This window comes from Stegodyphus dumicola, chromosome 3, assembly GCF_044657685.1.
Source record: "Stegodyphus dumicola isolate Sdum_Otavi_A_Nest chromosome 3, ASM4465768v1".
NCBI lineage: Eukaryota > Metazoa > Arthropoda > Arachnida > Araneae > Eresidae > Stegodyphus > Stegodyphus dumicola.
In genome coordinates, this window is record NC_140770.1 from 155,125,998 (window position 1) to 155,138,214 (window position 12,217).

Genomic DNA, 12,217 nt, shown 5'->3' on the forward strand with positions numbered 1-12,217 from the left:
GGTTTTCCTCAGGCCTTTCATGAGGGCAGAGAGCAGATTTGATTGAAATTTCAAGAGAGTAAAAATCAGAAAGGAACTAGGGGAGGACAGTTTGTCCTACTGTGGGCTTCATGGCGCGAGCGGGCTTATTCCGCGCTTTTCCAGGTTGAGGTGAAATTTGTACGGGGAGATTTTTGCTACTCCAAACCCATGCCACGAACTTACCTCGTTTCACTGACGGTCGTCTTTCGTCCCCATGCGTAAAGACAAATTTAGAGAAGCAAGACTCAGGGTATCCACGATGATTTACTCTTGCGCTGCCTAGTTATTGGAGTATACTTCTCAAATTTCTCGGAATTCTCTCCACTGGTAAAGAAGCTATCGCGTAGGTCAAGCCGCACGGCTAATTCTGCTGAGCTGTAAGCCGTTTGTTTATAAAACAGTATGAAAAATATAATTCAGTACGAAGGACTCGACTTCGAACCTTGGACCGAACTACCAGTGTTCAGCGTCTTTACCGCTCGGCCGCTGGTGGGCCCTAAAACTAAGAAGGACTGGCGCAATTTAAGCTCTGTCTCTAACTACGCAATAAAGCCTCTTCAAGTTATAATGCAGATAACCATCGTCAGTCCGTCGCAACTTTCTTTCACCAAGTCATCTTATTACATAAAGTTTTTTATATTTATAAACTGAAAACAAATACTCGACAGATAAATAAAATGTTGAGTGCATCTCCACTGCAACTATAAAATTTACCCCGGGGGGGGAGATTTCACCCTGGTTGGGATCCCAGTTCTTGAAGAACGAGCCATTTCTTTCAATTTCGTATCATATCCTAAACAGTATGATTTCGTTGCCATAATGAAAAAAAAATTTCTTTACCCCGAAGGGCTATTAATTTCTTTTTGGCATTTTCGTCGTCCAGTATAAAACGGCGTTTCACTTTCCAAATTGTTGCCACCAAATATTAGAGTCCTGCCTTACATTTAAGGAAATTAAATAATGAAGAATCTGCAAGAATGTGTGTATGTTTCTCGCACTGTGAAAAAAAAAAGTACCACATCAAATTTTGAATAGCGTAGTCCTCCCCTCGTTAGGGGCATCTGGAAGTCCAAATTTGGAATTTGTTTTATTATCTATTTCACAGTTTGTAAAACTTTAACGAATTTTTTATTAACAAACTCAAACAATTTCAAAGCAAGCAATGGCAACACTGTACAGTAAAAAAACATTATCTCCAGCGCGTGAGATTGTGTATTGGAAACTCTAAAGATATGCTTTTTTTTAAAATATTTTGTGATATTGCTGTTGAATTGAATTTTATGATTTAAGTGCGAAGAACATGATATTTAATAAATAAAGGTAACACACAAAACATTAAAAAATACGCCCCTTTGGGCGTAATATAAAATCTGAAAACATTCCGACTTTTTTTTTTTTTTTAATTTTTTAACCCGACCTGTATGGATTCAAAATTTACATTGATTTCTATTTTTTCATTCATACATTGGATTGCTTATATGTCCATGGTTTTTTTTATTTATTTTATTTATTTATTTTTTGGACTCAGTCTGCTCAAAATAATATTTTAAAATTTGTTTATGTTTTTGGTCCTGTAATTTTGGTATTTTTTACCCTGCTTACTTCGGCCTGTAGGGGTTAGACGAATAAAGACACAGATTCCTTTAATGGTTTTTCTGAGATTATTTTAAGCTTTAATTTTTGTGTTTGTTCGTTCAGAAACATTCTGATTTATTTACTTCTTTCATTGCACCAGCCACCCGATGACGATGCAGCGAAAGATGAAAATTAAATATTTCATTTTTGGTTTTGACATGTTTTGCTCTTTTTTTCATGCAGTTTGTCAGTGTGCTTCTGATTTTTTGTTTTTTTGCATATTTTTATTCCGAACTGAATATAGGACGAATTTTAAACGTATTATTATATTAATTTATTCTGCATTATTACCACTGTAGAGACATTAGTTATTTTTTGAAAGAAGGAGAGACTGAAAAATGTGCAATGCCCTCGACGGGACTCCAACCTCGGACCTCTCGAATACGCGCCGAGTGTGCTGACCATCACACCACGAAGGCATATTAAGAAAGCAGGAGAAATACCTTATACTACCACTTGCTGCTGATTTCAGCGCTCGAATGGATTAGGTTTCAGACTACTTTCTACTTTGTATTTGTTCTTATATTGTACAAATATGTAAGAAGGAAAAATATGTAAACATAGGTTATAATTTAGATTAGCAATAACTCCTTAATGCTTAATTTAATTTGAGTATTTCACCTCTCTTTTCTAAAAATAACAGTCTTTTTCTGCACTGCGTCATTTGGAGACTAATCCATGTCGTATAACTCTTACGCAATGCTGGTGACGTAAATAGAGCTAAAACTCAAGCAGCCATTAATAATTTAATAGCAGTATTAATTATTCAATCAAATTCATTCAGACCCCAAACTAACTCATTCGGAATTAAGATCTCATTCTTAACAGAAGTCACCTGATTTTTCAGCTCTTGAGCATAACTAGACTACTGCTTGCTACTCTCTTCTTACTGCAACGCTACCAAAAATGTAAACTTTTTTTTTTTTTTTTTTTTGAAATAGGCACGAATTACAGTGCCAAGTTATTTGTGGCTGCGACATGTTTATCGAAATAAAGATGAATATTTAATTTCCCTTTGCTGCTAAGTTTGCTTTTCATTATGGATCACCATTCGGTGCAATCAATGTTTCTACAACATCGTTACATCTCAGTCTGCTTCACTATATATATATATATATGTGTGTGTGTGTGTGTAAGATTAGAAATATGAAAATCTCAAAAGTATAATTTAAACTAGCAACAGCCCTTAATTTCCCCTTTCTGTTCTAAAAATAAAAATAGCTTTTCTGGACTGCGTCATTTCAAGATCAGTCTATATCACATGGCTTGCATGACGCTGATGGAACAGCTAATTTGGAATCTAAAAATTCCGAGTTCTGAAACCTTTCTTTTAATAAACAATCTAAACGAAAATCTTCCCTTAGTGAGTTTCCATACAGGATTATTATGCACTTCAGCTCCAACCTCTCTTCCTGTTAAGATGCTATTTCGCTCTCTGAGCCTCTGTCAGCTATTGTCCATTGTTTTAAAAAATATAATCTGTGTAAAATTGTGAGGTGAATAGGTCACCACATTGATGATGTGAAATGAAAAAGAATACGTGTCTTCAGAATTCATTACCCAGGAATGAAATTACGTGTGGAATTTACGGCTACTTCTGTCTTCGAGTATCATCTTTCTAACTACGCAGCTAAGCCTCTCCAAGTTATAATTCAAAGAACCATCGCCAATCAGTTGCAGCTTTCTCCAAGTCATCCTATGATAATAAAGGCACAATTAGAGTGTCAAGTAAATTGTGGCTGCTAATGTGAATTGAAATAAAGTCGGATATTTAATTTTACTCGGCTACCAAGTTTCCTCTTCAATATGGATCTACTTTCTACGCTATCAACATTGCTGCGTACTTTTTTTATGACATTTTTATTCAATTATGTCATACAGGAATCTCTCCTACAACACGGCATCCTGTAAAACGGTTTCGCTATAACACGATTCTTTAATTGCGAGAATCCCGCTACAACACGGTTTTCTTATAACACGGTTTCTCTTTAACACGATAAGAAAATTGCCTAAGCTATCCGAATAAATTTAACGATCAATATCACCACAATCACCAGATAACAATGAAGAAACCTCCCTACCAAAGAAAGTGAACAACATGAGGTCACAATAAGTGCTCTAAAACGCACAACCTGCACGTTTGGCTTCCAAAATTCGAATCCTCATCTCCGTGGCCTGAAAACAAAAGTGTCTCACGCTGCTGGTCGGCAGTCTGCGTCTAGCCACGGTGTGTTAAAGAATAACTTTTTCATCTTTAAGACAGTAAGTTTCAGTCCCAAAACATGTCTGATAAAGATAAAAAAAACAATGTTTAAGAGGAAATTCATTTCTTTAGAAGTAAAGGTACAAATTTTGGCCGTTTAAGAGGAGAAAAGGCATCTCACATTGGGAAAAGTTTTAATTTGAATGAAACAACATTCCGGACTATTAAGAATGGATTAAGTTGGATCTTTGTCATTCGCAAAACGTGCAGTTCGCCCTACCCAGGGCGCCAATAACTTACAAGATGAAAAAGGCACTCAGCACTTGGATTGATGATAGCTGTCAAAAAGAATTCCGTTGGATGTTAATATCATTAAATAAAAAAGCACTCAAAATTTTCAAGCGCCTTAAAGAACACGGAGAATCCTCTGTCAACCCATATTTTCCGGCAAGTAAATATTAGTTCGAAAATCTCAAAAAGCGTCTTGCAGCTCATAGCATAAGAATTCAAGGAGAATTTGCATCGGCTGATTGTGACGCTGCTAAGACGTTGATTATGAAGCTAAATCTTGGCTTTTAAATTGTTTTAGGCCAGACGCTGAACGTTATTTAAGGCAGAAAAATTTGAGCTTCAAGGCTCTATTACTATTAAATAATGCTCCATGTCACCCACAAGATTTCAATCATTCCAAAGTCAAAATACTGTTCCTACAACCTACCACTGCTTCATTACTCCAACCATTGGGATCAAACATATTACATAAGAAGAGTATTCCAGTGCATTTTAGACGCAACCGATTCAAAATCAATTAAGGTAATGGAAGCTTGAAAGACACTTTCAATCAAGCCCTGTATCGACATCATATCTTTGTCTCTGAAAGATCTGAAAGCGTCAAATGCATATTAGAAGAAGATATATCCCTCTTCAGATGAAATAGAAAACGCGCGTGAATCGTCAGAAAATGAAATTGTTGGCTTATTAAAACTTGCTAAATCAATTGGCGGCGAAGGGTTTTTCGACATGGCTATTGAGGACGTTTAAGATTTATTAGCGGAAGAAGAAATTGACGAAGCAGATTTGATGAAAATGGCATCCGAAGCTATAAATCAAATCGGATTCTGAGAACACTACCACTGAAGAAGATAATGCAGTTAATAATCTAACATTAAAAAAATTAAAAGAAGGTCTAAGCCTAGCTAAAAATTTCGAATCATTTCTGTTGAGTACAGACCCTTTCCGCTGAAATAAGCCGAAAATTCAAACGGGAGCTGCAAAACTGTCTAGCTCTATATCGAGAAATTTACATTGACCCGGTAAGAACTAGTAAGCAAATAAAATTACTGATTTTTTAAAGAGGGAAGAAAATGCCAGAACTTTAAATGAAGAAAGAAATTCTGAAAGTGAAAGCGATCTTATTCCACCGAAAAAAACGTTCTCGGTTGATTATGCTGAGCAGTGACAAAGAAGAAATTTATTAAACTAAAGTGGTGTTAAATTAAAATATGTAATATTTCTGTTTTGTGTTGTACATACATATATGCGATTAATAAAAATTAAATTGTTTATGTAGAATTAAAAAAAACATTTGTTTTTAATAAGTTTACGGAACGTAACCCCCCTATTTGTACTAACTCTGCGTCTCATACAACACGGCCTTTTCTGGGAACCTATCTACCGTGTTGTACGAGGGTTACCTGTATACCATATTTCCTCGCGTATTTTCGCTTTTTTTTTTAAACAAATTTTATCGTCCAAAAATTCGAGGGGGGGGGAATTATGCGAATCACTTAAATTTTGAAGAACGCGGTTACAGTAAGAATATAACAAATGAAACGTAGGCATGGCTAAACTACTGGTAACTATCATAATATTATTTCTTCAAAAGAAACCTACATTCCGATAAAAATAATACAATACCTGACGGTAGCTGAGCTGGAGCGCGATGTATCCGGCTCTGTTACCTTGTAAAGTTCTGGGAGTACCTCACATGAATGAGTCTTGACTACAATTCTCAAGAACATCGAAGGAACAATGGAGAAGAGAAAGGCATACGAAACACCCGAATTTCGAAAGATCAAACACGTCAGCTGTAGGTAAGATAAACAATGAACTGGAACGTAAATAATAGGAGTAAGGTGAAATCACTTGTTTCGAAAGTTTCTTACGTGTGAGAAAACCTGCCATGTCCGGGTAGATTAGTGAAGGAATCTGAACAAAATACGTTTCAAATAATAAATGCAAGGTAAAGTGAATGGAAACTAATACAAATTCAATACACTGAATAAAAAAATAAGGGAACATAATTTGACGATAAACTACCTTTAGAGGGATAATCTGTGTACAGCAGAAGAAAGGGAAAACTATGTGCGAATATAAAAAAAAATTAGAATCTAGCGGTCAAAAGCTGGGGTGGGCACAATACACGAGGAAATGCGGTACATTCTGCTATATCATATAATCTCCTTCTATGAACTATTAAGCACACACAATACTTAACCTTCAACTATAACGAAGACAGATATGAATAAATCTAACAAATTATCAGCTAATTTAAATTTCAAAAAGTCATCAGTCACAGAACGTTACATTACGACCGTCACTCCGCAAATTTAAATACCACTATTGAATTAAAATTAATAACATTAATGTTACCTGATTCTGGGAACTGGGAAAGACGCTGTAAAAGGGAAGGTAGAAATCTTTCTGGAATCGTGGGATCGCTGGTTCCCGCAAATCCGAGTTCTTGCAGAAATTCTTCGGCATCGAAGAGGGAGCTATCTAAAGAATATTCACTATCTTGACTCAAAGATTTGAGTAATGTCAGTTTTCTATTATCTGAACCTCCATATTTGTAGAAGAATGGATCTAGTGTATTCGGAGAATAACATTTTGCTTCAGGGGAAGACCTGACATCACACAGTTTGCTCTGCGTTTCAGTCGAACCTTTCGCACTTAAGGAGCATTCCTGTTCTTTGCCGCTGTCATCAGACTCGCACAGACTGACGCCCGAATCAGGAGAAACAGAGACTACTTCTTTCTCATCTTGCTCCTGGACTTGGAACTCCAGCTTTTCCATAACAAGTCATTAAATTTCAGGTTTCTCTTGCCAAAGCAAATTATTTCCAAAATTCTTCTGCCAAGTAGGAATAGTTGTTCCTCCCAGTTTTCTGAAAGTAATATTTCAAATATACGTTTAAAGAAAAAAAAAAAAAAAGAATACGAAAAAAAGTAATTTTACAGAAACATTTGAAACAAAATGCTTCAATATGTACATATTTGCAACTAAATACTTCAGTATCATTTATGTACATTTTGATTGATTTATTAAATTTGCTTTTGTAGACGAACTTACAAGTATAGACAGTTCAATTTCTTTTTTCAATATTTTATTCAACTTGCTGCGAAACAAAATAACAAGGTCTACGGTTTGAAAACTTATTTGAATAAACCTAATCCCCATTCACTTTAAAATAGCTGTACGCATTTATGTCCGCATGTCAGCGCATACATCATGATTGGTTTGCTAAAAGTTTTTAATGTATTCCTGTCTACCATGCTCATCGTTTCGGCCTGAATGCATTCTACCGGAACAACGTTGCAGATCCTAATAATAAATGTTATGCACAATTTCGAATCTCGAGACAATATAATAACCACCTCAACATAAAGACCCCAAGGTTCCCAAATCTTTTAATTTTGAGTTAAACTTCCTTTTCATATCGCTTCTTAATTTGAACTTACCACTTCTGGTCAGAACGCAGTTTTAGAGTCATGTTCGAATGCAAATTGAGGAAGAGCGGTATTTAACCGAAGTTCTACTGTCTTAGAGAGAACCAGAGATTCTGGCTAGCACGCGTCCGCCTTTTAAGGCTCTCTTCTCTCTTAAGCTATTAATTATTACGCTCGGCCGTACTTTAGGCCCTTAATAGCTTCGCAGTCAATAAGGGGCCAACTCCGTTAAAATCTTGATAGCTTCGGCTATATCTTTTCAGTTAAGATTAGTTAAGTTTTAACTCTTAGATTCCTAAATTCAAGCCCGAGTGTCAGCTTTATTGTAAAACTCCAAGACGGAGTTCTGTTAAATCTTATTTGAATAATAAAGTATCTTTTAACCCTTTCAAACTTTTAATTACTGTCTCACGAACTCAAGCGATTATTCGCTTACGAGTTCTTAAGATTCTTCACATTTAAGTGTAACTTAAGATAGACAGTAGAGAATCTTACAACATCATAACTTAAACGAAACATTTTGGAAGAATTGGTTTGTTGTGCATTCTGCCGTAGGACAACTGAAACATTTCCTGCCAGCTGGGTTTTAGCATGTTTTGCTGGCATATGAAAAGCAGAATGTAAACTTCCAGCAATATGGCATCATCATTATGAGTGGACTTAATAGTACTGCTTTAAAAGGTCTTCAAGCGGCTGTTCCAGCACCGTACAGTTTGCTTATGTGCGACCAGAGTGCTCCGATGATGAACCATCTAGAACGAAACTCCTATGAAGTGTTTCCCGGGAAGTTCTGAGGCGATTGAAAGAAGACGTAATCATACAATCATTCGCCTGTGCAAGAACGAAAACTAATTGTATCATCATTACAATGCACAAAGCCATAGTGCACTGAATAAGCAAAACAGTTTTCGAAATTCGCGGTCCTTCAATTCCCACTCTCCAAATTCAATCAATCAATCAATGCATCTTATGCCGGAGTATCGCAGTGAATACGCGACATTATGATAGTTATGCCGCAGGGACGCATGAAAGTGCACATACAAGACGCGGTAGGAGGATTTTCGGACTTGGAAAAAGAAGGGTGTGATTCAAAACATCACAAGCAGCGAAAAACTCAGATAAGCTCAAAGACCAGGAGAGGCGTTGCTAGAGAGGTGCATGTGAATGTGCATGATCATGATGAGTAGGCGGAAAAAATCACAATACACACATGTTCTAATTACGGAAGGCCATTTTTAAAAATAATTAATTTAAAGAAAAGTTTCCAACGTAAAACTTCCAAACTCACACATGTGGAATATTAATTCTATACATTTTATCTCATTCTTATGTTATTGATTAATTTCATAGCATTTCGTGTGACACTAATAGTAATTATTAATTAAATTTTATGCAGTTTCTGATCTATGTTTTGATTTTTTATTAATTACGTAAGGTTACACAAGGTTTAAAATTATGTAAGGTACAAAAACCTTCTGCATCTATTAATGCATACAGAAGTGAATGAAATTACGCCAGTGAAATTTTTTAAAATCAAAAACAAAGAGTGAATTTGAAAGTTATCAAATAAGTCAAAGTATAGGTAATTTTTGCAGTTTTGCAGAAGAATTTTTATACTTTGCAGAAGAATTTTTATACTTTGCAGAACGGGAATATGATGTTTGGTTTTGTTAGTATTAATTATTAGAACTGAATTATTGCAACTTAAACACGTAATTTATAATTTTCTAATTTATTTTGATCATGTATATTTCATAAGTCTTTAAAATAAACTTAATTCTCATTATATTGTAGCGAAAATCGCTCTTTTCAACCGAGCTCCTCATAGCTTAGCGGAGAAGGCGCAGGACTCGAAACCTGAAAGTACCGGTTTCGAAACCCATCAACGGCAAGATGCCCGATAATTGGTTTTTATGTAAATATCCTTGTTGTTAATGTTATCTTATTTATGTAAATTTCCTTCTTATTCTTCCAGAACATTCCAAGTCTGGAATGTTTCAGCATGTTCACCAGCTGTATATAAGTAGCTCTTCATTCAGTTCTAGTTAATAAAAAGTCTCGAGTTTAGACTTGTACTTGCCTGTTCATTAGTAGGATCCCCTCATCTACGCGACAGTTTGGTGGAGGCGCCGGATATTTCTCAGTTACTACGGCAGTGTTACGCCGAAGCCTGCGGATTCGAGGACTTCCTCCTGAGTTTGGGCTCTTACACGATTCGCGTAAAAGATCGAGAAAGATGATGGATGAGAAGGAATCCGAGCAGAATTCTCCAGCAGCCAGTTCTGCTTCAAGTAATATCGCACCAATACCGATCCTGACGTACCAACTACCCAGAAGCCCGTGTATATTCAGCGGGGATAGCCAAGAAGACACTAATAGATGGCTCAAGGACTTTGATCGAATCGCCAACTATAACCACTGGGATGATCAAATGTGTCTGGCGAACGTCATTTTTTACCTTGGCGGAACCGCTCGAAAGTGGTTCGATAATAATGAAGATACATTTACCAGTTGGGCTGTTTTCAAGACTGCTCTTAAGAACACCTTTTTCCGAGCAGCTGATGCAAAGCGCCAAGCTGAACGAGTACTACTGACACGTGCTCAGCAAATCGATGAGACGTCTGAAGCATACATTCAAGATGTTCTCGCTCTCTGCCGGAAAGTAAACCCATCTATGTCTGACGACGAAAAAGTGGCCCACCTCTTGAAAGGTATTGCTGAAGATTTGTACCAGGTCCTGTCGTCCCAGGACTATGACAGCGTCGATGCCTTCGTGAAACGCTGCCGTCACATAGAAAGCCTTCGACGAAGACGTATCGCCTGATCACGATTCCAGAGGCTGCCTAATGTCTCCGCGGTCTCGGCCGATGCGGACGCCAGTGAACTAAAGTCTATAGTGCGCACCATCGTCAGAGAAGAGCTTCTGAAGGTCCTTACGCAAGTTCAGGGCTACACGGAAATAGAACCCGTAGCACCGAATGACATAGCATCTGTGGTCCGCGAAGAGGTTATAGAGGCGCTGGCACCGCTCACAGGAGCAGGGAGAAGCAAAAACACTACCCAATGTTCACTTCCAGTTAGGTCGCAACCAAGACGTGAAGCCAGCCAGAGAACTGCTCCACAACGTAGGATAGATCTGTGGAGGACTGACGATAATGTACCTCTCTGTTTTCATTGCGGACGCCCAGGACATGTTCTGAGGTACTGTAGGGAAAGACGCCAGATATTTGAAAATGCAAGAGCCGCAAAGACGTCCAACCCTCGACGGGACAGGGATACTGAATCTACATACAGCTTCGACGACGAATATGCACAACCTAGTTCTTCCCGAGTAAGGAGCAGTTCACCTTATCCGCGACGCTCTCTCAACCGCCGACAATCGCAGTCACTAGTACGCCGGTCCAGCCGTTCCCCACGCCGAACCAATGAGGAAAACTAGCTCAAGCGACTACAGGAGGTGAGGCCGCAGTTGAAGAAAATCCTCCGACGTACACCACAGCCAAGTTGGAAAAGAATAACACTTTTATCACCGTGAACGGACAGTGTGTGAAAGCCCTTGTTGACTCGGGTGCCGATTATTCTGTCATATCTGAACAGTTACGTCGACAGCTAAATGCTCCTATGTTTGCTGAGAATGGACCTGTATTGAAAACTGCCTGTGGTAAAACTGTAGCTGCCTCGGGACGCTGTGTATTGAAAGTTGATTTGAATGGGACTAAAAAGCCGTTTGAATTCCTTGTGTTTCCTGAATGTAGTCATCAAATGATACTTGGATGGAATTTTTTCCGTGCCACCGATGCCGTTATCGATTGTGGAAATCAAGAACTTACACTTGCAGAAATCCTTCCAAACATTGAATATTTAAATAAGTCACAGCTCTCCTTGTTTGCCGCAACCGCTTAAGTAAGAGAAGGGAAGTATGTAAAAATAGTCAGTTAAAATTTTTATGTCCCTTTTTAGATGAATCTCAAGTTATTAGAGTAGGTGGTAGACTGCAGGAAGCTAACTTACTCTTTAACACAAAGCACCCTGCTGTCCTGCCAAAAAATCATAAACTGACTCATTTAATTATGTTACACTACCATATTCGAAACTTTCATACTGGAGCACAAGCGCTCTTGCATAGTGTTAGACAAAAATTTTGGCCGATAAGTGGGCGTAATCTTGCTAGAAAAATAGTAAGAGAATGTGTTATGTGTGCCAAAGTAAAACCAGTATTGCTGGATCAAAAGAGGGGAAATTTACCATTAGAGAGACTGAATCCATCCTTTCCCTTTAACCATACTGGTGTTGACTTTTGTGGTCCTTTTGGTATAAAGTATACAACTCAGAAGAAGAGCGTAGTGCACAAGATTTATGTTGCAATTTTTGTTTGCCTCTTGACTCGTGCAGTCCACTTCGAGATCGTTTCAAATTTGTTTACAGAATCATTTATTGCTGCTTTGAAGCGAATTATTTCTAGAAGGGGTAAATACGCAACCTTATTTAGCGATAACGCTTGAAATTTTGTTGGGGCTAGCAATGAATTGAAGCGACTCTATAATTTGTTGAAATACCCTGATGAATTCTTAACCAAATATCTGACATCTGAAAGAATTCATTGGAAGTTTATCCCTCTCAGGGCTCCTC

General features: G+C 37.6%; 1 protein-coding gene across 6 annotated transcripts in view; it reads right to left on the bottom strand.

Annotated features, from left to right (window-relative positions):
* Positions 1-12,217, bottom strand: part of LOC118192727 (uncharacterized) — a 305,586-nt gene that overhangs the window by 180,082 nt on the left and 113,287 nt on the right. For 5 of the 6 annotated variants that reach the window (XR_015040322.1, XR_015040321.1, XR_015040324.1 and 2 more), the window contains exon 3: positions 6,512-7,026. Coding sequence is in view for 2 of the 6 variants with exons in the window: in XM_085813519.1 (XP_085669645.1) it covers positions 6,512-6,935 (424 nt within the window). In the remaining 4 variants the exon portion in view is untranslated. Of the gene's footprint in view, positions 1-6,511; positions 7,027-12,217 lie in introns of those variants that run through there. The other variant, XM_085813520.1, reaches the window with a different exon arrangement.